Source organism: Mobula hypostoma, chromosome 11 (genome assembly GCF_963921235.1).
Source record: "Mobula hypostoma chromosome 11, sMobHyp1.1, whole genome shotgun sequence".
NCBI classification, from domain to species: domain Eukaryota; kingdom Metazoa; phylum Chordata; class Chondrichthyes; order Myliobatiformes; family Myliobatidae; genus Mobula; species Mobula hypostoma.
Genome location: NC_086107.1, coordinates 114,537,967 through 114,563,301, shown reverse-complemented (window position 1 = coordinate 114,563,301; position 25,335 = coordinate 114,537,967). Strand labels below are relative to the sequence as shown.

Here is a 25,335-nt window from a genome sequence, read left to right as displayed (position 1 = left end):
CACTTGTCCTGTTTTGATGTTATTTACAGATATAAATGGGGTGGGGTGGGGTGGGGGAGAACCCACTGATCCTCTTGGTGGTTTTCACCTGATCCCTTGCTGCTTCCAATCTGCACATTGATCACTCCCACTGGTACCTTGCATGCCTCCATCTCCTCAGAAAGTGTAGGTGCTTTTAGCTTTCTTGATTAATGAGGGTTTGTGCTCTTCAGAGCAGAGCTATGGATGTACAATGGAGAGCAAGTCTCAGGCTGTTCTTCTACAGTTGACAATCCTTTTACCTTTTCTCTGTATCCCAACTCATTAATGAGGCCAGCCACTTCTGTATCAGCAAATGGTGCATCTTGAGCTAGATGCAGTACAGTGAGCTCAGCACAGGCCTAGGGAGCAGCACTGTCTCTCGTGCACTGGAATGTCTGTGATTGCCTTGAAGCCTGCAGGAACACTGGCCCGTTAGAGAATTTAAGAAAACATTGGAGAAACTCACCAAGTTGGGCAGCAGCCATGGGAGGGGACCCTTCATGGAGATTACAGAGGAAGGAGGCTGTATGACTGGAAGCAGCTGCAGCGGAGGACATGGGAACTACAGGGTCTGGCCTTAGACCCGCAGCACTGAGTGAAAATAAGAGGTGCTGATGTTTTGGTAAAGGCATCCTGTACTGTCCAGCCTTCACATGGCAGCACCTGTAAAAATGGTTAGCAGCGAGGAGGGATGTGACTTGTGTTCCTGTGTTGAACTACTGTACTACCTTGCCCCTCAACAGCAGGCTGTGGGATGTCCAGGGTTGCCGGGTCCCAGCAGTCTCCATGGTGGTGCAAAGAGGGATCAGAACACTGCAATGAACCCCGATTAGTCCCTGTGGAGATGTTAATGTGGAGACAGAAACCACCCATACAAAATAAAAGTTTATTATTGAGAAGTGCAAGTATTACAGTGAGAACAGGAGAGATTATTTACACACACTGAGACACAGTTGCAGAGACTCGCTCACATGATGCACAGAGATCAAAGGTCGAGCAGATGCTCCCAACAGACGAACCAGGGAGCATCGAGGATCCCCCTCCATTTCCAGCGAGCGCCACTGCCCAACACTATCCTTGCCATCCATCCCCTCTTCACTTCTTGGACAACTTCAGCTGTTTGTGCTTGGGAGGGGCCCATCTGAGGCAAATGGAGTCAACTGTAACAGGAGAGAGAGGGGGGCAAATTACTGGGGTTCTGCTGATACTGAACATGTCAAACCTGGGTCAGTGACAAACAGTTTGTTCTCAATGTCAAGTCAGGGGAAACAAGGTAACTTGGAACATTCTGTGAGTGGGAGGAAGAGATGTTGCTTACCTGTGATGGGAGGTTTCTTGTACTGGGCACTCTTGAGGTGCTCCTCCACCAGTTTTGGGGTGACACAGATGACGTGCTGACCCTTCCAGTACTTCACCATGTTGAGCGACTGTAGTGTGCTGATGATATCATTCTGCGTGATGCTGGTCATTTGGCTGTGGGGGAGAGAAAAGAGAGAGGGGTCATACTTGCCTCATGCTGTGGGGCTTTAGCCAGGGCCCCACAGTTCCCATTCCTCGTACTGCTTCCTTCCATTTCCAACGGTCAGAATTCTTACTGAGTTATATAATGCAAATGTTGTGCTGCAGCAGCACAAAGACAAATGTAAAATCCTGGTTAAGATTTTTACTGCTATACAGTAGGTATTGCACTTCTGCAGTCCTGTAAGAGCAGTCTGTTCTGCTTTCACCCTGTTTGGGTTTGGGCTAAGAAAAGGCTTTGTTGTTCTACTTAGGAGTGTGGTGTCAGCCAATCAGGATGGTGAAATTGGGAGAAGGTTCTAGAGAAGAGTGGGCAGAGTTTTTGGTGACAGACACTGGCGAGGGTCCAGGTCTTTTTGGCGAGAGCTGGGAGACAGGAGGGAAGACAGTTGAGGATGCTGTCCCTGTGGCACAAGGAGCTTTGTGCAGAGGAATGGCTTCAAGGAGAAAAGACCAACACTTCATTGGAGAGCTCATTTGTTTGGGGAGTATTCCGAGCGACATTCAAAATGTGGTGTATGCTTTCACGCAGACCGAAGGGTCCAGCGCATGAGTTAAAGACAACTTCAAGATGAGCTCCAACTTACGTGCACATGTGACTTTAATTATGATGGTTCTTTTCTTTAATTATTTGGTTAAGTTAACATTAATAAATATATTTCCTTTATAATTTTATGCCGTGTACAGTCTTGTTATTTCTTGCTGATGGGATTAATTGGGAGCAGCAAGTCACAGAAATCAAGGTTTGTGTGGGCCAGACCCAGGTCATATTCTACCCTAGACAGAGTCTGAGAAAGATGGTTTTCTCACAGCTGAGTCTGGTGGCTGTTAGCGAGGGGTTAACAACCCTTATCTCCAGAGATGCCCAATGAAAATAGTTATGAATTACAAAAATGAACAGTGCGAAGGTAAAAAGTAGTGAGGGGAAAAGGCTTTTCCTAAAATGTTGAGTGTGGGTCTACAAGTTCCTGTGGTACTAACATGTTGCAGATGGTAATGGTTAAAACCTTCCGACATCACCATTGCTCGAAGATGTCTTCTAAGGTGGGATGGGGATTACGCCCATGATGGAGCTGGCTGCGTCCACTCCAATGCAACCCTGTGCACGAGCCTCCATACCAGGATGTGATGCAACCAGTCAGAACACTCTCCACCATACATCTGTAGAAAGTTGTAGTAGTCTTCAATGACATCCCAAATCTCTTCAAAGTCATAACTAATTAGAGTCATCACCCTTCCTTCTTCATGAATGCATAATGTGTTGGCCATTGACAAATCCTCATGTGGTTACTCCGGACCCTTTCCACTGTGCCGTAACACATGCCATTGAGGCATTGATGGGGAGTATGTTTCCTATGGTGGGTGAGTCTTAAGACCTGCTAAGAGGGCACAGCTTCAATAGAACCCATGAAGGTTCTCAGTCATCTGGGTCACTGTATATCAGGCAGTAGTAAATCAAGGCACTGGACTTGCTGTGTTGTCTACAAGATGTTTTGCCACTCATTCCAGTTGTAATCCATGGTGGGTAGTTTCCTGGTTTATAAACTCCTGGGATATAGCAATTACATGAGGGTCTTTCAGAGTCATACAGGTAATGAGAGTTTTATCTTTGCATGACTGGAGGTGTGACACGTAGAGGAAACGCTGGGATAGAGATGTTAGGTCTGCATTGTACGCAGCTGATAGGTGGTGTCGTACCCCACCCTCCCTGGGTTTTCCAGTTTGACAAAGGTGGCTTCTTTAACCCGTCTTTCAAACCACCTGTCCTCCCTGTCCAAAATGTGCACATTGCTATTAAAGGAGTGTCCCTTGTCCCTTAGACATACAGCTGTGTCTTGGCCTGTGGTGTTGGGCCGTCCGTTTGTGAAGTGGTGGTTTTATCTCGCCGATAAACGGATCTCATTGCCTTGGACAGCAGATACAACATTGCTCTGTAAGTTTGTGTGGGATCCTCAGGTGGACGAGTGTCTGAGTGTGTGCGTTTGAAAAAACACAGGGATTTGATGTTTGTTGAAAATCCTTCTGCGTTTCTCTGAAACTTCAGCTACATGTTGGCTATGTTTTTCTGTCTGCTTTGCTCCTTACCTCTGTCTGTTGGGCTGATGTCCCTGCTGGATTTTGTCGCTGTTTTGGTGAAGGCCCAGTCAGGATAGCCGCAAGCATCAAGACTCGGCTGTACATCTCCACCTAAAGGACAAGGGACACTCTTTTGATGATAACAATGTGCACATTTTGGACAGGGAGGACACGTGGTTTGAAGGACGGGTTAAAGAAGCCACCTTTGTCAAACTGGAAAACGCATCCCTGAACAGTAGGGGTGGGATACGACACCACCTACCAGCAAGGTACAGAGCAGTCCTAACATCTCCACCCCGGCGTTTCCTCAGTGTGCCACACCTCCAGTCATGCAAAGATAGACTCTGTGACTCTAAACGACCCTCATATCATTGCTGCATCTTTAAACAACTCAGTTTATAAACTGGAAAAATACCCACCATGGATCAGAACTGAAGAAGCCTCTCAAATGAGTGGTGAATCATCTCCTAGACAACACAGCAAGTCCAGTTGCCTTGATTTACTACTGCTTGATAGCCTAGGTGGAAGTCTATTTCCAACAGAGATGAGGAGGAATTTCTCTAGCCAGAAGGTAGTCACCCAAATTCGTTGCCACCTGTCGAGGCCAAGTTATCGGGTACATTTGAGGCAGAGGCTGAGAAATTCTTGATTAGTCAGGGCACAAAAGGTTATGGTGGGGGGTGCAGCAGGAGAATAGGGTCAGCCATGATGAAACGGTGGAGTAGATGCAGCAGGCTGAATGGCCTGATTCTCCTCCAATGCCTGATGGTCAATTATATGACATTAATTGACGATGTCAATTAGTATGACATTCACTAAGTCAAAGTCTCCAGTGAATATCTGTGGAGCGCATTCTGACTGATTACATCACCTCCTGGTACAGAGGCTCCCAGATAGAATCACAAGAAGCGGCAGAGCATTGTAGACTCAGCTAGCTTCATCACGGGCCCAAACCTCAACACCGAAGACACACTCAAGGGGAAGCATTATGTACTCCCACCACCTGTGACATGCCCTCCAGAAGCCTGAAGCCTCAAACTCAAAGATCCAGTAACAGCTTCTTCCCCTCCGTCATCAGATTTCTGAATGGCCCAAGAACACCAGCTCATTCCTCTTTTTTTGCACAACACTTTTGTAATTCATTTATTTTCAAAATTTATTGAAAGAATTAGTACAGTAACAGGCCCTCATGGCACAACAATGCTCTGCCAACTAATCACACCAATGCATTCAATTAACCCACTATCCTGTGTACCTTTGGGATGTGCGAGGAAACCCGTAGTGAAAGGATGCACAAAATTATCATCCAACACCAGGCTGCCAGAGAAACTTTAGACAATATTGAAATTTGTGGTAGTGTGGGAGTTACGGGTGGGACTGATCAGTTGGTAAAGTGGGCAGAGTGATGGCAGATGGAGTTTAACCCTGACCAGCGTGAGTGAAAGGAACGGGGGGGAATACTGAGGAACAAAAGAGACCTTGATGTACAAGGCTTAGACATACACAATGAGTGGCGGAGAGCAATGCGGAATGGAGTTTTGGGTGGAACATACACTGAATGCCAGAAAATTCTGACACACAGAGAAATCCCTACCTTTCAGATGGTGCACTGGGGTTCCCTACTGCTTGGTACTCCTCACCATTTATTTGGGGGGGGGGGCTCAGGGATGTTGTTAAGTTGGAATCCTGGCCGTCTGGTTCTGGTCCTTTGTCTACCCAGCACCCCCAGGACGTGCCCAGATTGTGCAGTTGAGTGTATCAGTGTGTCTGTGTGGGCTTGTACCAGCACCCGTGCTTGCTTTTGCACGTATTTGTTGCCGTGGTGTTAGGATGAGGCTTCCAGAGGGGGCCCCATCCTTGCCCAGGGGTAGAAGATGATTGTAGATGGAGCATATTCTGCCTAGGGGTCAATGATCCCTGCTACCCAACAGGGATCTGTTCTGGGACCCCTGCTCTTTGCGACTTTTTTTTATAAATGACTCGGATGAGGAAGTTGAAGGGTGGGTTAGGAAGCTCGTTGATTACACGAAGGCTGGTGGTGAAGGGCAGAAGGTTGTTGTAGGTTAGGGGGACATTGACAGGATACAGAGATGGACTGAGAAGTGGCAGGTGGAGTTCAATCCAGAGAAGTGATTCCCCTTTGGAGGTCAAGCTAAAGGCAAAGTACAAGGTTAATGACAGAAAAGTTAGCAGTTGCAGGAGCAGAGGGCTGGTGGGGTCCCAGAAAGCTAGGGCTGTTCTCTATGGAGGGAGAAGGGATGAGAAATGACTTGATAAGGCCATATAAGAAAAGAGGCATAAATAGAGTAGACAGTTAGTGCCTTTTTCTCAAGGTGGAAATGGCTAATACAAAAGGATACATTTCAAGGTGACTGTAGTCATGAATAAGAGATGTTCGAAATAAGTTTTTACAGACAATGGTAAATGCTGTAACTGCTTTATAATGTTCTGCGTTCATTCTTGTAGACACATCGATGTAAAAGTGGAGGGTTATGGGCTGTGTAAGAGGGTAGAGGATCAATGGCAGTGTCACAAATATTGTGGCCAAAAGGGCCCGTACTGTACTATCCTATGCTCTGTAATTCCAAATCACATCCATTTTCTGCCTCAATGCATCGGGGGATCCTGGGGTTCAAGCCTACAGCCCTCTGAAAGTGGCTGCACAGGTCATTGAGAAAGCATTTGCCTTCACCAGTCAGAGTGTTGAGTGCAAGAGGCAGGAAGTCACGTTGCAGTTTATGAAACTCTGGTCAGGCTGCACTTGAAGTATTGCATTCAGTTCTGGTTGGAAGGGTGGGGAGGCTTTGGAGAGGGAGCAGAAGAGGCTCACCAGGGTGCTGCTTGGATTAGAGGGCACAAGCTATAAAGAGAGGTTGTTTTCACTGGTGCAGCAGAGGCTGAGGGGAGACCTGATAGAGGTTTATTAAATTATTTCATGGCATAAAATTAGAGCAGAAAGCTCCTAGAAGAAAGGGATTGGGGCATCCATATACAGATGTCTTGCTCAGCAGCCATCCCCACCCCACCATACCTGAGGTCTCTGATGGAGAGGGTGCCTCGGAAGTCACGGAGAATCTCCAGCAGGACCCACGACCAATAGCTGCGGTAGCTCAGCTTCCCCAGGTCAGAGAGCGGCTTCTCTGGTGAACCCACCGTGCTCTCCAGCTTCGACAGCTCGTAACCTGCCCAGGGCCGAGAGGACAGGTTATAGAGAGACCAGCAAATGTGAAATAGGCAGCGGTACCGGGGACAGGCGCAAACACTGGAGGGCCGGAGCTTAGGGGAGAGAGGGATGAACAGGATGGACGCAAATTACAGAGACAGGCAGCTGTGAAATGCCGAGATAGTCGCATACTTACTGAAGGCGATGAGGAACTTGCCATAGCCCCTCCTTTGGTATGGCGGCAAGGTCAGGATGCAGGCGACATTATTGCCGTCTGGAGATTCCTTCTCCTGTGTAACAGGGAGACAGGCATGCGTTGAGATATGTCCCGTCTCACGTAATGGTGGCAAGGAATCCCTCCCTCACCTCCGCCCCCATCTCCATGACCACCTCCCTCCCCTGCTCTGCACCCCGTCTCTGTGGCCATCTCCTTCCCCTCCCTGTCTCTCACTCCTTCAACATAGAAAATAGGTGCAGGAGTAGGCCATTCGGCCCTTCGAGCCTGCACCACCATTTATTATGATCATGGCTGATCATCCAACTCAGAACCCCGCCCCAGCCTTCCCTCCATACCCCCTGACCCCCGTAGCCACAAGGGCCATATCCAACTCCCTCTTAAGTATAGCCAATGAACTGGCCTCAACTGTTTCCTGTGGCAGAGAATTCCACAGATTCACCACTCTCTGTGTGACGAAGTTTTTCCTCATCTCGGTCCTAAAAGGCTTCCCCTCTATCCTCAAACTGTGACCCCTCGTTCTGGACTTCCCCAACATCGGGAACAATCTTCCTGCATCTAGCCTGTCCAATCCCTTTAGGATCTTGTACGTTTCAATCAGATCCCCCCTCAATCTTCTAAATTCCAACGAGTACAAGCCCAGTTCATCCAGTCTTTCTTCATATGAAAGTCCTGCCATCCCAGGAATCAATCTGGTGAACCTTCTTTGTACTCCCTCTATGGCAAGGATGTCTTTCCTCAGATTAGGGGACCAAAACTGCACACAATACTCCAGGTGTGGTCTCACCAAGGCCTTGTACAACTGCAGTAGTACCTCCCTGCTCCTGCACTCGAATCCTCTCGCTATAAATGCCAGCATACCATTCGCCTTTTTCACCGCCTGCTGTACCTGCATGCCCACTTTCAATGACTGGTGTATAATGACACCCAGGTCTCGTTGCACCTCCCCTTTTCCTAATCGGCCACCATTCAGATAATAATCTGTTTTCCTATTTTTGCCACCAAAGTGGATAACTTCACATTTATCCACATTAAATTGCATCTGCCATGAATTTGCCCACTCACCCAACCTATCCAAGTCACCCTGCATCCTCTTAGCATCCTCCTCACTGCTAACACTGCCACCCAGCTTCCTGTCATCCGCAAACTTGGAGATGCTGCATTTAATTCCCTCATCCAAGTCATTAATATATATTGTAAACAACTGGGGTCCCAGCACTGAGCCTTGCGGTACCCCACTAGTCACCGCCTGCCATTCTGAAAAGGTCCCGTTTATTCCCACTCTTTGCTTCCTGTCTGCTAACCAATTCTCCACCCACACCAATACCTTACCCCCAATACCGTGTGCTTTAAGTTTGCACACTAATCTCCTGTGTGGGACCTTGTCAAAAGCCTTCTGAAAATCCAAATATACCACATCCACTGGTTCTCCCCTATCCACTCTACTAGTTACATCCTCAAAAAATTCTATGAGATTCGTCAGACATGATTTTCCTTTCACAAATCCATGCTGACTTTGTCTGATCATTTCACCGCTTTCCAAATGTGCTGTTATCACATCCTTGATAACTGACTCCAGCAGTTTCCCCACCACCGACGTTAGGCTAACCGGTCTATAATCCCCCGGTTTCTCTCTCCCTCCTTTTTTAAAAAGTGGGGTTACATTAGCCACCCTCCAATCCTCAGGAACTAGTCCAGAATCTAACGAGTTTTGAAAAATTATCACTAATGCATCCACTATTTCTTGGGCTACTTCCTTAAGCACTCTAGGATGCAGACCATCTGGCCCTGGGGATTTATCTGCCTTCAATCCCTTCAATTTACCTAACACTACTTCCCTACTAACTTGTATTTCGCTCAGTTCCTCCATCTCACTGGACCCTCTGTCCCTTACTATTTCTGGAAGATTATTTATGTCCTCCTTAGTGAAGACAGAACCAAAGTAATTATTCAATTGGTCTGCCATATCCTTGCTCCCCATAATCAATTCACCTGTTTCTGTCTGCAGGGGACCTACATTTGTCTTTACCAGTCTTTTCCTTTTTACATATCTATAAAAGCTTTTACAGTCCGTTTTTATGTTCCCTGCCAGTTTTCTCTCATAATCTTTTTTCCCCTTCCTAATTAAGCCCTTTGTCCTCCTCTGCTGAACTCTGAATTTCTCCCAGTCCTCAGGTGAGCCACTTTCTCTGGCTAATTTGTATGCTTCTTCTTTGGAATTGATACTATCCCTAATTTCTCTTGTCAGCCATGGGTGCACTACCTTCCTTGATTTATTCTTTTGCCAAACTGGGATGAACAATTGTTGTAGTTCATCCATGCAACCTTTAAATGCTTGCCATTGCATATCCACCGTCAATCCTTTAAGTGTCATTTGCCAGTCTATCTTAGCTAATTCACGTCTCATACCTTCAAAGTTACCCCTCTTTAAGTTCAGAACCTTTGTTTCTGAATTAACTATGTCACTCTCCATCTTAATGAAGAATTCCACCATATTATGGTCACTCTTACCCAAGGGGCCTCTCACGACAAGATTGCTAATTAACCCTTCCTCATTGCTCAAAACCCAGTCCAGAATAGCCTGCTCTCCAATTGGTTCCTCGACATGTTGGTTCAAAAAACCATCCCGCATACATTCCAAGAAATCCTCTTCCTCAGCACCTTTACCAATTTGGTTCACCCAGTCTACATGTAGATTGAAGTCACCCATTATAACTGCTGTTCCTTTATTGCACACATTTCTAATTTCCTGTTTAATACCATCTCCGACCTCACTACTACTGTTAGGTGGCCTGTACACAACTCCCACCAGCGTCTTCTGCCCCTTAGTGTTACGCAGCTCTACCCATATCGATTCCACATCTTCCCAGCTTATGTCTTTCCTTTCTATTGCGTTAATCTCTTCTTTAACCAGCAACGCCACCCCACCTCCCCTTCCTCCACGTCTATCCCTCCTGAATATTGAATATCCCTGAACGTTGAGCTCCCATCCCTGGTCACCCTGGAGCCATGTCTCTGTGATCCCAACTATATCATAATCATTAATAACAATCTGCACTTTCAATTCATCCACCTTATTACGAATGCTCATTGCATTGACACACAAAGCCTTCAGGCGCTCTTTTACAACTCTCTTAGCCCTTATACAATTATGTTGAAAAGTGGCCCTTTTTAATGCTTGCCCTGGATTTGTCGGCCTGCCACTTTTACTTTTCTCCTTAGTACTTTTTGCTTCTACCCTCACTTTACGCCCCTCTGTCTCTCTGCACTGGTTCCCATCCCTCTGTTGTGAACTAACCTCCTCACGCCTAGCCTCTTTAATTTGATTCCCACCCCCCAACCATTCTAGTTTAAAGTCACCTCAGTAGCCCCCGCTAATCTCCCTGCCAGGATATTGGTCCCCCTAGGATTCAAATGTAACCCGTCCTTTTTGCACAGGTCATGCCTGCGCCAAAAGAGGTCCCAATGATCCAAAAACTTGAATCCCTGCCCCCTGCTCCAATCCCTCAGCCACGCATTTATCCTTCACCTCATCGCATTCCTACTCTCACTGTCGCGTGGCACAGGCAGTAATCCCGAGATTACTACATTTGCGGTCCTTTTTCTCAACTCCCTTCCTAGCTCCCTATATTCTCCTTTCAGGACCTCATCCCTTTTCCTACCTATGTCATTGGTACCTATATGTACCACGACCTCTGGCTCACCCTCCCACCTCAGGATATCTTGGATGCGATCAGAAATATCCTGGACCCTGGCACCAGGGAGGCAAACTACCATCCGGGTCTCTGGACTGCGTCCACAGAATCGCCTATCTGACCCCCTTACTATCGAGTCCCCTATCACAACTGCCCTCCTCTTCCCTGCCCTACCCTTCTGAGCTACAGGGCCGGACTCCAACCTCCAACCCTACACTCTTCCAAGAGTCTACTTTCTCAGAAGTTTGAGCAGATTCCTGCAATCATCTGACGCTGACCAAACTGCTACAGGTGTGGGATGGAGACCATTCTGACTGGTCATTTCTGGCCTGCTCTGGGACACCAGTGCAAGAGGCGACGGAGAGTGGTGGCTCTCAGTCAGTTCAATGGCCACAACCAGGTTTATCATCAGTGACCTGATGTGAAATTTCTTGTTTTGCGGCAACAGTATAGTGCAAGACATAAATTACTGCAAGTTGCAAATAAATAATGAAAAAGATGAATCGCAAAGGTTCATGGACCGCTCAGGGATCGGATGGCAGAGAGGAAGAAGCTGTAAATCAAGGAAGGTAGTGCACCCGTGGCTGACAAGAGAAATTAGGGATAGTATCAATTCCAAAGAAGTAGCATACAAATTAGCCAGAGAAAGTGGCTCACCTGAGGACTGGGAGAAATTCAGAGTTCAGCAGAGGAGGACAAAGGGCTTAATTAGGAAGGGGAAAAAAGATTATGAGAGAAAACTGGCAGAGAACATAAAAACGGACTGTAAAAGCTTTTATAGATATGTAAAAAGGAAAAGACTGATAAAGACAAATGTAGGTCCCCTGCAAACAGAAACAGGTGAATTGATTATGGGGAGCAAGGACATGGCAGACCAATTGAATAATTACTTTGGTTCTGTCTTCACTAAGGAGGACATAAATAATCTTCCAGAAATAGTAAGGGACAGAGGGTCCAGTGAGATGGAGGAACTGAGCGAAATACATGTTAGTAGGGAAGTGGTGTTAGGTAAATTGAAGGGATTGAAGGCAGATAAATCCCCAGGGCCAGATGGTCTGCATCCCAGAGTGCTTAAGGAAGTGGCCCAAGAAATAGTGGATGCATTAGTGATAATTTTTCAAAACTCGTTAGATTCTGGACTAGTTCCTGAGGATTGGAGGGTGGCTAATGTAACCCCACTTTTTAAAAAAGGAGGGAGAGAGAAACCGGGGAATTATAGGCCGGTTAGCCTAACGTCGGTGGTGGGGAAACTGCTGGAGTCAGTTATCAAGGATGTGATAACAGCACATTTGGAAAGCGGTGAAATGATCGGACAAAGTCAGCATGGATTTGTGAAAGGAAAATCATGTCTGACGAATCTCATAGAATTTTTTGAGGATGTAACTAGTAGAGTGGATAGGGGAGAACCAGTGGATGTGGTATATTTGGATTTTCAAAAGGCTTTTGACAAGGTCCCACATAGGAGATTAGTGTGCAAACTTAAAGCACACGGTATTGGGGGTAAGGTATTGGTGTGGGTGGAGAATTGGTTAGCAGACAGGAAGCAAAGAGTGGGAATAAACGGGACCTTTTCAGAATGGCAGGCGGTGACTAGTGGGGTACCGCAAGGCTCAGTGCTGGGACCCCAGTTGTTTACAATATATATTAATGACTTGGATGAGGGAATTAAATGCAGCATCTCCAAGTTTGCGGATGACACGAAGCTGGGTGGCAGTGTTAGCAGTGAGGAGGATGCTAAGAGGATGCAGGGTGACTTGGATAGGTTGGGTGAGTGGGCAAACTCATGGCAGATGCAATTTAATGTGGATAAATGTGAAGTTATCCACTTTGGTGGCAAAAATAGGAAAACAGATTATTATCTGAATGGTGGCCGATTAGGAAAAGGGGAGGTGCAACGAGACCTGGGTGTCATTATACACCAGTCATTGAAAGTGGGCATGCAGGTACAGCAGGCGGTGAAAAAGGCGAACGGTATGCTGGCATTTATAGCGAGAGGATTCGAGTACAGGAGCAGGGAGGTACTACTGCAGTTGTACAAGGCCTTGGTGAGACCACACCTGGAGTATTGTGTGCAGTTTTGGTCCCCTAATCTGAGGAAAGACATCTTTGCCATAGAGGGAGTACAAAGAAGGTTCACCAGATTGATTCCTGGGATGGCAGGTCTTTCATATGAAGAAAGACTGGATGAACTGGGCTTGTACTCGTTGGAATTTAGAAGATTGAGGGGGGATCTGATTGAAACGTATAAGATCCTAAAGGGATTGGACAGGCTAGATGCAGGAAGATTGTTCCCGATGTTGGGGAGGTCTAGAACGAGGGGTCACAGTTTGAGGATAGAGGGGAAGCCTTTTAGGACCGAGGTTAGGAAAAACTTCTTCACACAGAGAGTGGTGAATCTGTGGAATTCTCTGCCACAGCAAACTGTTGAGGCCAGTTCATTAGCTATGTTTAAAAGGAAGTTAGATATGGCCCTTGTGGCTACAGGGGTCAGGGGGTATGGAGGGAAGGCTGGGTTCTGAGTTGGATGATCAGCCATGATCATAATAAATGGCGGTGCAGGCTCGAAGGGCCGAATGGCCTACTCCTGCACCTATTTTCTATGTTTCTATGTCTATGTTTCTATGTTCCTGAATTGAGTGTGGGCCTTCCAGCTCCTAGTGAAGAGAAGAGGGCATGTCCCAGATGCTGAGGGTCCTTAGTGGTGGATGTCACGGAGGCGATGCCTTTTGAAGAGATCCTTGATGGGGAAGATTATTCCTGTGATGAAGCTGACTGAGATTACAACCCTCCTCAGCCTCTTGCAATCCTGGCCTGAAATACCTCCACCACCCTCCATGACCTGGCATCCATTGTCCTCTCTGGTGATGAATATTACCCACAGATTGGATACCCCCTCTGGTTAAAGGAAATTCCCCAGGCTCTGGATTGGTGCCCTGGCATAAGACAGAGTCAATCTTGCACCTATTGTTCACCTGCACTGCAGCTCTGTGACTCTCACACTTCATTTGAACATTGGAACAGAATTAGGCCATTTGGCCCATCAAGTCTATTGAATCACGTCTGATTTATTTTCCCTCTCAACTCCATCCCCCCATAACCTCTGGTGCCCTCACTAATGCAGAACCGATTATTTGCTCTTTATACTGCATCATTTCTGTTTGACCATGTTCTACCTCATTACACGGTGTGATGATCTTATTTGCCCAAGCAGCACAGAAGATTTTCACTGTATCGTGGTAGAGTACTGTGCAAAAATCTTGGCACATGTAAAAAAAATCTATTAAGCAAAGATGCTTTCAAAAATAAGATTTTTGATATTTAGAAAATTTACTACAAAGAGCAGTAAACAGTAAAAAACCTAAATCAAATCAATATTTGGTGTGACCTCCCTTTGCCTTTAAAACAGCATCACTTCTCTTATACAAACTTTTCTCTAAGGCATTTAATTGTTTTGGAAAATAAATGTTTGGAAATCTAAAATTTGCTCTTTTGTAATGACACACTACTGCAGAAGACAAAAAATAATTATCTAAACCAAAATGTATATAAAAAAGTTGCTCAAGGCTTTTACATAGTACAGTATACGTGACAGTAATAAACCACCTCTAATTCAGTTTAACACCTGACCTGGTTTAACTTTCCAAAGTGCAAAACCCCACATTTGACAGAGTTAAACTCCTTCTACCACTCCTGGTCCCACTTCCCCAACTGGTCCAGGTCCTGCTGCAACCTCAAGCAACTTTCTTCACAGCCACTGCCCTCCTTAGTGAGCAGAATGTCGGACCAGTTGGTAGGAGAGGCCCTCGCCTGTGCTGCACACCGCATGCTTTCATTACACTGTGCTCGCCAGCCATCCAAACCTTGGAGAAGTAGCCGACTATGTGGGCTCCCTGCCGGTCGACCTCCGTCAGGATGTAGAAGACGAATGGCTCCACGTCGAAGTAGAGGGTCTTGTGGTCGAGGAAGAGCTTGGCCAGCAGGCAAAGGTTCTGACAGTAGATCTGTGAGCTCAAGGAAAGGCAGGGCAGATTGGTGAGGCCAGCAGTGTTTCAGAACCCACCCCATCACCCCACCACAGCGCAAGAGAAAAAGACCCTGCGTGCACGATTGCTTCCATCAGTTCCTGCCACATTCCAGGGAGAAACACACAAGCTTTTCCACACAGGATGGGGGATGCTGGTGGAAGTGGAAGCAGAAGGCCAATCACAACATTTAAGGAATGTGCATGCAGCATCAGCATTCACCTTTACAGGACTGGGAAATAAAAGCAAGGATAGAGCCCTTCTGGGTGGGGGGGGAATGCACGATTCCCTTCATTAGCTGGTCTCTTAGTGTCCCTAACTAATTGTTACTGTGTCCCGGACAGTATCCCCTCTGCCTAATCCTGTGACTGGGTCTCCTTCTCCTCACCCCCACCCCGTTCTCCTGTACTGTTCTCACCTTGTGGTCTCGACCGTCAACCTCGTACACAGAGATGTTGGTCTTGCGGTAGATTTCCTTTCCAGGGGGCTGACGCCACTGGCACTGGGCCTGGACAGGGAGGAGAGAGAGAGAGAGAGAGACAGAGGGAGAGAGATGAGAACCAGGCAAACTACTGATAACCCACCTGCCTTTTAAACTCCCCCATGGACGCCAACATCATAACAGGACTCTCCTCTGCCACCTGCTTGTTCCATCCACCCATCACCCCCCAGGCTGTAACATCCTTTAAACGAGGATGTGACCCCCTCTCACCCCAGAGTTTGGATGGAAACGTCCTGTTAACGTGTTGATTCTATCCAGGCCTTTTCAGTGTCTGGTAAGTTTCAATGAGATGTTCCTGTCACTCGCGCCCCTCCCCACCTCCCCGGCCAATCATTGTTCTAAGAGCAGGCCAGAGATATCAAATGCCTTTGCTTTATGGGATAAGTGAACATCTTCAAAACCAAACGTCCTGCCTTTGATCCGGATGCATCGCGGTTTGGGCAGAGTGGTCGCCATACTGTGATAAAAACCAGAATTGTGGACACAGCTCAGCACATCTCAGAAACCAGCCTCCCCTCCATGGACTGAGTACAGAGCTCGCCACCTCAGTAATCACCCCGGACATTCACTCTTCACTGCACCACCAGCCCCTTTCACGCAGAAGCTAAAAAGCCTATTATAATACTGTTTAACACAGTGTTTTGACAATGATGCTTGTTTATTTATTATTATTTTTTAAACTTTATTTATTTTTTTTCTCTGCTAGATTATGTATTGCATTGAACTGCTGCTGCTAAGTTAACAAATTTCATGTCACGAGCCGGTGATGATAAACCTGATTCTGAGTTGCCCTATAACGTTGCTGCGACTGTTTCTCTGCACCAGAGTACACACGTACAAGTGACAACTCAACAAACCTGACAGCCCACAATATTATGCTAACCTTCAACCCACTCCCAGATTAAATGTGCCCCTCTCTCCACCACCACTTTTTCCAAGGGTAGCAATGGCCAACGAAAAGGCACAATTTTAAGGTGATTGGACGAAAGTATGGGGGGCGGGGGATTTCAGAGACTGTGTTTTTTTAAATTTTACACAGTAGTGGATGCGTGGAACTGATGGTAGCAGCAGATACGCCAACACACCCGCGACACTGAAGAGGCACATGGATGAAAGGCAGGGCTATGAGGGAGGGAAGGGTTAAATTGATCTTGGTATGGTTTAATGGGTCAACACAGCTGAAAGGCCTCTCACGTGCTGTAACATAATCAGAATTAGGTTTTTAATCAGTGAGACATGTCATGAAGTTTGCTGCTTTGGGGGAGCAGTACGAAGAAAAACAAAATTAGATTTAGTTACAATAAAAATAGTGCAGAAAGAAAGCGAACTAATGAGGCGGTGTTCACAGGGTGATGGACCGTTCAGAATATTGAAGAGGGAGTTCTGTTCTCGTCCCACCCTCCCCACCCGTGGTTTTACCGCGGCAGCTGTACCAGGTGGTAGCGGTAGGTCTTTTCAAACTTCATGTACTTCAGGCAGAACTCGCAAACCCACAGCTTGGGCTGCTTGCCGTAGTCATCAGGAAAGGGGGAGAAGTACCAGGCGTCGATCTCATAGTGTCCGATCTGGATCTTGTCCACGTATTTCACTTTGGTGATCTACATGCACGGGAGGGGGTGGAGGAAGAGACACAGCCAGTCAGAACGGTGCAGAAGAGGCCATTTGCCCACCATGCCTGCAATGGACGTGACAGAAATTCAAACTCACCCCACCTGCACAGACATGGCCATCCGCATTCCCCTCGTCCAAACCTACCAGCCCACGAGCCCCTATATCAAACACATTCTCCCTAACTGCTGTGAACTGCAACATGATCTCACCACTAAGCACAGCTTTCCCTCCATCACTCTGCTTTCCATGGGGATCGCACTCTATGTGACTTCCTTGTCCATTCACACCCCGCACTGATCTCCCTCCCGGCACTTAGTCCAGCCGCACTTGCCCCCATACCCTCTGCTTCACCTCCATTTCGGCTGAAACAGTCCTTCCAGGTGAGGCAGCACTTCAATCGAGTGCCTGTCAGGACATTTAGCTTGGTCATTTCTCCCCCTTTTTCCTTTCCCCCATTCTGGTTCCCCTATCACCCCTTCTCCTCTCACTGGCCCATCACCCTCCCTCTGGTTCCTCTGCTCCGGCCCCTTTCTTCCATGGTCCACTGTCCTCGGCTGTCAGATTCCTTCTTCCTCAGCCTTTATCTCTTCTACTTGCCACCTCGCACCTTCTCACATCACCTCTCCGCCCTACACTTCCCCACCCTTATCCATCACCCGCCAGCTTATACCCTCGACCCCCCCACCCCCTGGCCTCTGCCCCCTTCGTTTACAGTCCTGATGAAAACTCTCAGCCCCAATTGTTTATTCCTCTCCACAGATGCTGCCTGACCTCCAGCATCGTGTTGCCCCCATTCCTTCAGTCCCTGTCGCTCTGCATTCCTGTTTTTACAAACCTACACCAGTTTTTACACCCATGCTCTTTAGAAAGAATCCCACGTGGCTCTGAACGGCAACTGCTCTGCCCGAGACTGTAAGAAACCACGGAGATTTGCTGACACATCACAGAAACCACCCGCTGCTCCAGGGACTCAGTTTACACTTCTCACTGCCACAGTAAAGCAGCCAGCAGAATCAAGGACCCCACCCAATCCAGACATTCTCTTTTCTCACACCGCCCTCCTCCCAGGAGAAACACAAGTCTGAAAGTGTGTCTCACCAGGCACAAGGACAGCTTCTACCTCGCTGTTATGGTCGACTTGTCCAGTAAATAAGCTCTGTCTGACACACCACCTTGCCACTCACCTGGAATGCATGCTTTCCTGTGTTTGACATTACTACACTGGGATAAAGATTCTGTCTGTCTACTCTATCTATCCATCTACACCTCTCAATCTTAAAAACCACTCTCAGGTTTTCTCTCAGTCCCTGCCACTCAGGAGAGAACAAACCTAGTTTGTCCAGGTTTGGGGAGGTGGGGGTGGAGCACACATTAGGAGTAAATGACTCACCGCCTCGTGCTCCTTCTCCAGTGCTGCTGTGGTTGGGTCCATCTCTGCGTACGTCTGAAACACACAGCAAGGTGACGGTGAGGTGAGGTGAGGAGAGGAGTAAAGGCTTCATTGGGAACACTAATGTACTGATCCCATATCCATATCCCTGGGTCAGATCCACACTGGACCGACCATGTACTGATCCCATATCCGTATCCCTGGGTCAGATCCACACTGGACCGACCATGTACTGTTCCCGTACCCATATCCCGGGGTCAGATCCACACTGCACCGACCATGTACTGATCCCATATCCGTATCCCTGGGTCAGATCCACACTGGACCGACCATGTACTGATCCCATATCCGTATCCTGGGTCAGATCCACACTGGACCGACCATGTACTGATCCCATATCCGTATCCCTGGGTCAGATCCACACTGGACCGACCATGTACTGTTCCCATATCTGTACCCGGGGTCGGATCCACACTGGACCGACCATGTACTGTTCCCATATCCGTATCCTGGGTCAGATCCACACTGGACCGACCATGTACTGTTCCCATATCTGTACCCGGGGTCGGATCCACACTGGACCGACCATGTACTGTTCCCATATCCGTATCCTGGGTCAGATCCACACTGGACCGACCATGTACTGTTCCCATATCTGTACCCGGGGTCGGATCCACACTGGACCGACCATGTACTGTTCCCATATCTGTACCCTGGGTCAGATCCACACTGGAGCACCAACGTTAAGTTCCCGTATCCCTGGGACAGAAACACACTGGGAACACCATCATACAATTCCCGAATCTGTATCCCTGGGAGAGAAACACACTGGGAACTTCTTTTTTAGCCCATAGCTCCGAGTGGAGTCACCGGGACACCATCATGACGGCATTTTTTTCGCAGGCTTTCTTATTTTTATGAGGTTGAGTTGCTAGCTCGACAGTCAACCCAGCACAGATGGAAAGCGTGCACGGGAGCCGGCTGGATTCGAACTCAGGAGCTTTCACTCCGAAGTCCGGCGCTGATGCCACCACGCCACCAACCGACTTACACACTGGGAACACCATCATACAATTCCCAAATCCATATCCCTGGGTCACACACACTGGGAGCACCATGAATGATTCCCATCTCCGTATCTCTGGGCTAGACCCACATCGGGAGCACCGTTAATGGTTGGTGTATCTGTATTCCCACGATCAGATTCACACTGAGAGCATCGTGCACAGTACTGGTCCCAGATGAGGAAGAGGGCCCGGCTTACCTTCTGGATGTGGTTGATCTCGTCGTGCTTGCGTTTCTGGTTGCGGGTGATCTTGCGCTCTGGCTGCTCGGACAGCTCGCTCATGTACTGGTCGCTGGTCTTCTGCACGGCCTCTTTCACCGTCTTTGTCAGGGCCAGCCGGTTCTTATCCACCCACTCGTCCAGCCGCCGGTTGACTGCGTGGAGGAAAGGGGAAGGCAGTCAGATGGCACTGTGTCTCAGTCCCACAGCGAGAAGCTGCTCTTATTACAAAAATGTTTTACTGAGATTTCTACAACAACACTAAAAACAGTAAGTAACCCAAACTAAATTAAAAATAACACGAAATATCAAGCAACATTCTAATATCTGTAACTTATCCTCTACGGTACCCAACTGTCCCAAAACACCTCCAGGCTACATGTGGACACTGTGTTCCCTCTCCACGGCTACCCAGGCACAGACGTATAACCAGGTGAGAGCAGCCCCTGCAGACATGCAAATCGGGACCGCAGTCTTGCACACTCTGTGCATGTGTGGTATATGGCCTCCTCCAGCCAGCAGAAGTGGAAGCAGCTGGGATATCAGCATATATGCTAATAACCTCATTAATAAGACACTGCTCTATACAGCAGCCTCCATAATCCAAGACTCTGACTCATAACCCACGTAGGTCCCTCCTAACTGCATCTCAGAGTCAATGAAGGACAGCTGAAGCTGTGTGGGACCGACTCTCGGATAAGACTCCAGGGCTAGAGCCCAATGAGTCACACCAGACCGATACCTGGCGAGGTAGGGCAGAGGTGGGCTGCTGCTGTTGCAGGTGGCATTTGGAGAGGGCAGGGGTACGGTCAGACAGTGCTCTATCCCACTCTCTCACTAGTCTCTCCAGGGGAAAGGATTGCACAGGCCAGGGCTAAGCAGAGATCTACCGATTCTCCAGTTGCCTTCCATTTCTGTGGCCTGAGGAGACAGTGTACCAATATGTACATGGAGCGAGAGAGAGATTTCAGTCTCTGGGTATCTGTAGTGGGCTCAGGCTCTGGCTGCACATCATCCCCGCGCTTCTGACCTTCAGTCACCCAGTACAGACAGGTGCATGGGCTGCTCGGGGAAATCGCCCAGCTGGATTGCTCCAAGCTGACCAGTCCAGGCAAGGACTCTGTTTGAGCTGACTGCCTGCCCCTCTCTCAGGGTTCCATCCATTCCCGTATGTCCCTGGAGTCCATGATGATGATGCTGATTTCCAGGAACAGAGGGTCCCTCGGTGTGTTTTAATTTCATCAGTTTAAGATACAGCACAGTAACAGGCCCCTCTGTCCCCTTCCCACCCACAAGCCAGCAGTTTCCAATTACACCCAGATGACCAATTTACATGTCCTTGAAACGTGGGAGGTAAGTGGGGCACCCAGAGGAGGCCCACGTGGTCACCAGGAGCTTGTACATTCTCCCAACAGACAGCGACAGAACACAAACCAGCTCACTGGCTCTGTAATGTTACCCCAACTGCTGTGTTCTTGTGCACAGAGTTATCCACTTCTTCATCTGACACTGTCAAAAACATGCTTTACCAAATCCAGAAAGTTTCACAAGTGTATTCTGGTGATATTGTAGTCATTTGAATCAACTTCTGTACATATAAAAACAGAAGTTTCTGCAGGTACTGGTGGAGTATGGAGAGGGGAAGGGGGATGGACAGATGACCGTGTCCCAGTCCCCGACCGGTGGGGTGAGGAGAGGGGGATGGACAGATGACCGTGTCCCAGTCCCCGACCGGTGGGGTGAGGAGAGGGGGATGGACAGATGACCGTGTCCCAGTCCCCGACCGGTGGGGTGAGGAGAAGGGAGGGGGAGGGGGATGGACAGATGACCGTGTCCCAGTCCCTGACCGGTGGGGTGAGGAGAGGGGAGGGAGAGGGGGATGGACAGATGACCGTGTCCCAGTCCCTGACCTGTGGGGTGAGGAGAGGGGAGGGAGAGGGGGATGGACAGATGACCGTGTCCCAGTCCCCGACCTGTGGGGTGAGGCGTGGGGAAGGGGGATGGACAGATGACCGTGTCCCAGTCCCCGACCGATGGGGTGTGGAGAGGGGAAAGTCTGTTGGCAACTCATCTAGGTGAAGGAAAACTCTGATCTCAAACCTCTGCTGCCTTGCAGCTAAACCCACTCAGGGGGAAGGCCTTGGGAGTAAACTCAGGGAAAAATGCAGAGCTGGAGTCCCTAAGACAGTCCAACACTGAATTCAAAGCTGACCAGTAACTCCTGCACCGCTGGTGAACTGTGTGAGTCTCTGCCATTCCTTCGCATTCATCAGCTGTGTGAAGAGGGGAAGTCTGCTGCACGGGCAACAGCTTGCTCTCCATATCCTACTGCCCTGTCTTACATATCCCTCCAAGAGGGCCAGAAACTTGTGGTTTGGAGGCTTGCGTACCTCAAAGACCCAGAGAGCTCTGCGGCTGGAGTCAGGGCTTTGTGCTTTGGCTCTTGGTGGGGTCACCCATGCCAAACAGGTCAAAGGGTAGAGGCCAGACCAAGAGTGGTCCACTGGTCCGCCTGGTTTGGGTTCAGCTCAGGGCTAACAACCCTGACTGGTCAAACATAAAACTGTTACAGAAACAGCATTGAAGAATCCTTCTACAGCTAAGTGTGACCGTTTTCCTGAGTCTTGCATGACTGACAGGAATGAAAACCGAGAGGAAGCTACTGACATGATGAAGGAAGCCCTGAACACCGCCAGAGGTGGAGGACCCTCATTGCTGCCTTTAGTGCCAGCAGTGTAACAGACAGTAAGAGAGTGTCTTGCGAATCTACTTCACTGCAGATAGCTAGGATGCAATCTCCAGGGTCAACCCTGACCAACGGAGGGCCTTAAGGGCCCTCTCATAATCACAGGCACACACACAGTCTGGAGGACTCACACCCAATGTTCCAGTGAGGAACAGAGGGACCCGCAGCACATGAAGAGGGCACGGGATAGGGGACAGACAAATCCCGGCAGAGGAGGGTGGGAAGAGCACAGGGGGGTGGGGGGGGGGTCAAAAGCCTGGGGGATGGGAAAAACAAGGTTTAGTCACAGGATGCCCCAGCCCTGGGAATACTCACAGCCCACATAGTGAACGTAAAACTCTTCACGGTTCTGCTGCTCGTTCAGCCGAGACTGGATAACTTCTGCCGAATCTGCGAGGGAGAAGGCCACAGGGTTAGGGGTCCCCTAACTAATCCCACTGACCCACTCTATCCCCACAGCCCCACGTCCATCCCCAAACCAATCCCACTGCTCCACTCTCTCTCCACAGCCCTGTATCATAGAAACCATAGCACAGAAACAGGCCTTTTGGCCCTTCTTGGCTGTGCCGAACCATTTTCTGCCTAGTCCCACTGACCTGCACACGGACCATATCCCTCCATACGCCTCCCATCCATGTATCTGTCCAATTTATTCTTAAATGTTAAAAAAGAACCCGCATTTACCACCTCATCTGGCAGCTCATTCCATACTCCCACCACTCTCTGTGTGAAGAAGCCCCCCCTAATGTTCCCTTTAAACTTTTCCCCCCTCACCCTTAACCCATGTCCTCTGGTTTTTTCTCCCCTTGCCTCAGTGGAAAAAGCCTGCTTGCACTCACTCTATCTATACCCATCATAATTTTATATACCTCTATCAAATCTCCCCTCATTCTTCTACGCTCCAGGGAATAAAGTCCTAACCTATTCAACCTTTCTCTGTAACTGAGTTTCTCAAGTCCCAGCAACATCCTTGTAAACCTTCCCTGCACTCTTTCAACCTTATTTATATCCTTCCTGTAATTTGGTGACCAAAACTGAACACAATACTCCAGATTCGGCCTCACCAGTGCCTTATACAACCTCATCATAACATTCCAGCTCTTATACTCAATACTTTGATTAATAAAGGCCAATGTACCAAAAACTCTCTTTACCACCCTATCTACCTGTGACGCTACTTTTAGGGAATTTTGTATCTGTATTCCCAGATCCCTCTGTTCTACTGCACTCCTCAGTGCCTTACCATTAATCCTGTATGTTCTACCTTGGTTTGTCCTTCCAACGTGCAATACCTCACACTTGTCTGTATTAAACTCCATCTGCCATTTTTCAGCCCATTTTTCCAGCTGGTCCAAGTCCCTCTGCAGGCTCTGAAAACCTTCCTCACTGTCTACTACACCTCCAATCTTTGTATCATCAGCAAATTTGCTGATCCAATTTACCACATTAATGATGACAAATAATAATGGACCCAGCACTGATCCCTGTGGCACACCACTAGTCACAGGCCTCCACTCAGAGAAGCAATTCTCTACCACAACTCTCTGGCTTCTTCCATCAAGCCAATGTCTAATCCAATTTACCACCTCTCCATGTATACCTAGCGACTGAATTTTCCTAACTAACCTCCCATGCGGGACCTTGTCAAAGGCCTTACTGAAGTCCATGTAGACAACATCCACTGCCTTCCCTTCATCCATTTTCCTGGTAACCTCCTTGAAAAACTCCAATAGATTGGTCAAACATGACCTACCACACACAAAGCCATGTTGACTTTCCCTAATAAGTCCCTGTCTATCCAAATGCTTGTAGATTCTGCCTCTTAGCACTCCCTCCAATAACTTACCTACTACCCCAACTAATCCCAGTGACCCAACCTCTCCCCACAGCCCTGTGTCAATCTCCTACTCCCTCCCCTTCCCCCACTCCCTCAGGCTGAGGCCCAACAGAACCCCTATTCTGTCACCTCAACCCCCACTCCTCAAACAGAAACCTGTTACCCTTCTCCTCCCCAACGCATCACACCCCATCCCCTTCCCCACTCTTACAAAGAACATACAAAATCGGCAGCATATTACAGGCCCTTCGGCCCACAATGTTGTGCTGACCATGTACCCTACTCTAGAGTTACCTTACCGCATAGCCCTGTTTCTAAGCTCCATGTACCTATACCCTAAACCTGTCTCTTACCTCCTACCCACCCCTCAATCTCAAGCTACCACTCTCTCCCCTCCTAAACCTCCCCACCCCGATACCCCTTAAACCTCCCCACGCCCACCTCTCTCCTCCCCATGGGCCAACCCCTCATCCCCCAATTCGCGACTCCTTACGCCAACTGTTGTCGGCCCGGCGGCACAAGTAGGTCTCGCCGATCTCCACCGACACCTCCTGCTCCCTCCCGGCCACCGCTCCTCCTCCGCAATGCCGCCCGCCACTGCTAGGGGGCGACGTCTCGGGAGGCTCCGGCCCCGGCCGCACCCGCGGCCCCTCCGCATCCTCGGCAACCCCCGGCTCCTTCTTCACTTCCACCGCCGGCTTCGGTCCGTTGCGGCAGAGTTCGGGCGCGGACTCTGTCTCCATCTCCTCGGTCTTCACCACGACACCGGCCGTCATCGTCGGGTGGGTCGCCGCCATCACCGTTTCGTTTTGTTTTCCACTACAAGCCGCATGCGCGGGCGGGGGATGCTTCCAGAAAGGGGAGGGTACCGTCCCGTTCTGGCCGCATCCATTGGTCCGCTGCTGTCGCGGGTCCAACACACTGCATCTCTGATTGGTTGCCGCTATTTTGTGTACCGCCCATCTCCCCGCTAGTTTAGACCCGATTGGTTCAACGGTATGCGTCTCTCCTCATTCGATTGGTCATTATACCCTGCCAATCAAATACCAATTGAAAACAGTCTGTTTTGGATAACTGATGCTGGAAATCCGGGGAACCACGCGAAGTGCTGAACAAATTCAGCAGGTCAGACAGCATCCATCATTCCATAGGTACTATCTCACCAGCAGATGCTGCCTGACCTCCTGAGTTTCCCCAGTATTTTTGTACGTTTTTCTGGATAAAATCCGCCAAT

At 48.7% G+C, this 25,335-nt stretch overlaps 1 protein-coding gene across 1 annotated transcript; it reads right to left on the bottom strand.

Annotated features, from left to right (window-relative positions):
• Window positions 1-37: 37 nt before the first annotated feature.
• Window positions 38-25,008, bottom strand: kat8 (K(lysine) acetyltransferase 8). The gene is given in 12 exon segments (XM_063062951.1): window positions 38-1,181; window positions 1,340-1,494; window positions 6,647-6,797; window positions 6,975-7,068; window positions 14,569-14,709; window positions 15,149-15,238; window positions 16,666-16,830; window positions 18,234-18,287; window positions 19,498-19,673; window positions 22,580-22,654; window positions 24,595-24,943; window positions 24,946-25,008. Coding segments are annotated over 12 exon segments (1,563 nt in total). The 5' UTR covers window positions 24,994-25,008; the 3' UTR covers window positions 38-1,116.
• Between the last annotated feature and the right edge of the window lie 327 nt (window positions 25,009-25,335).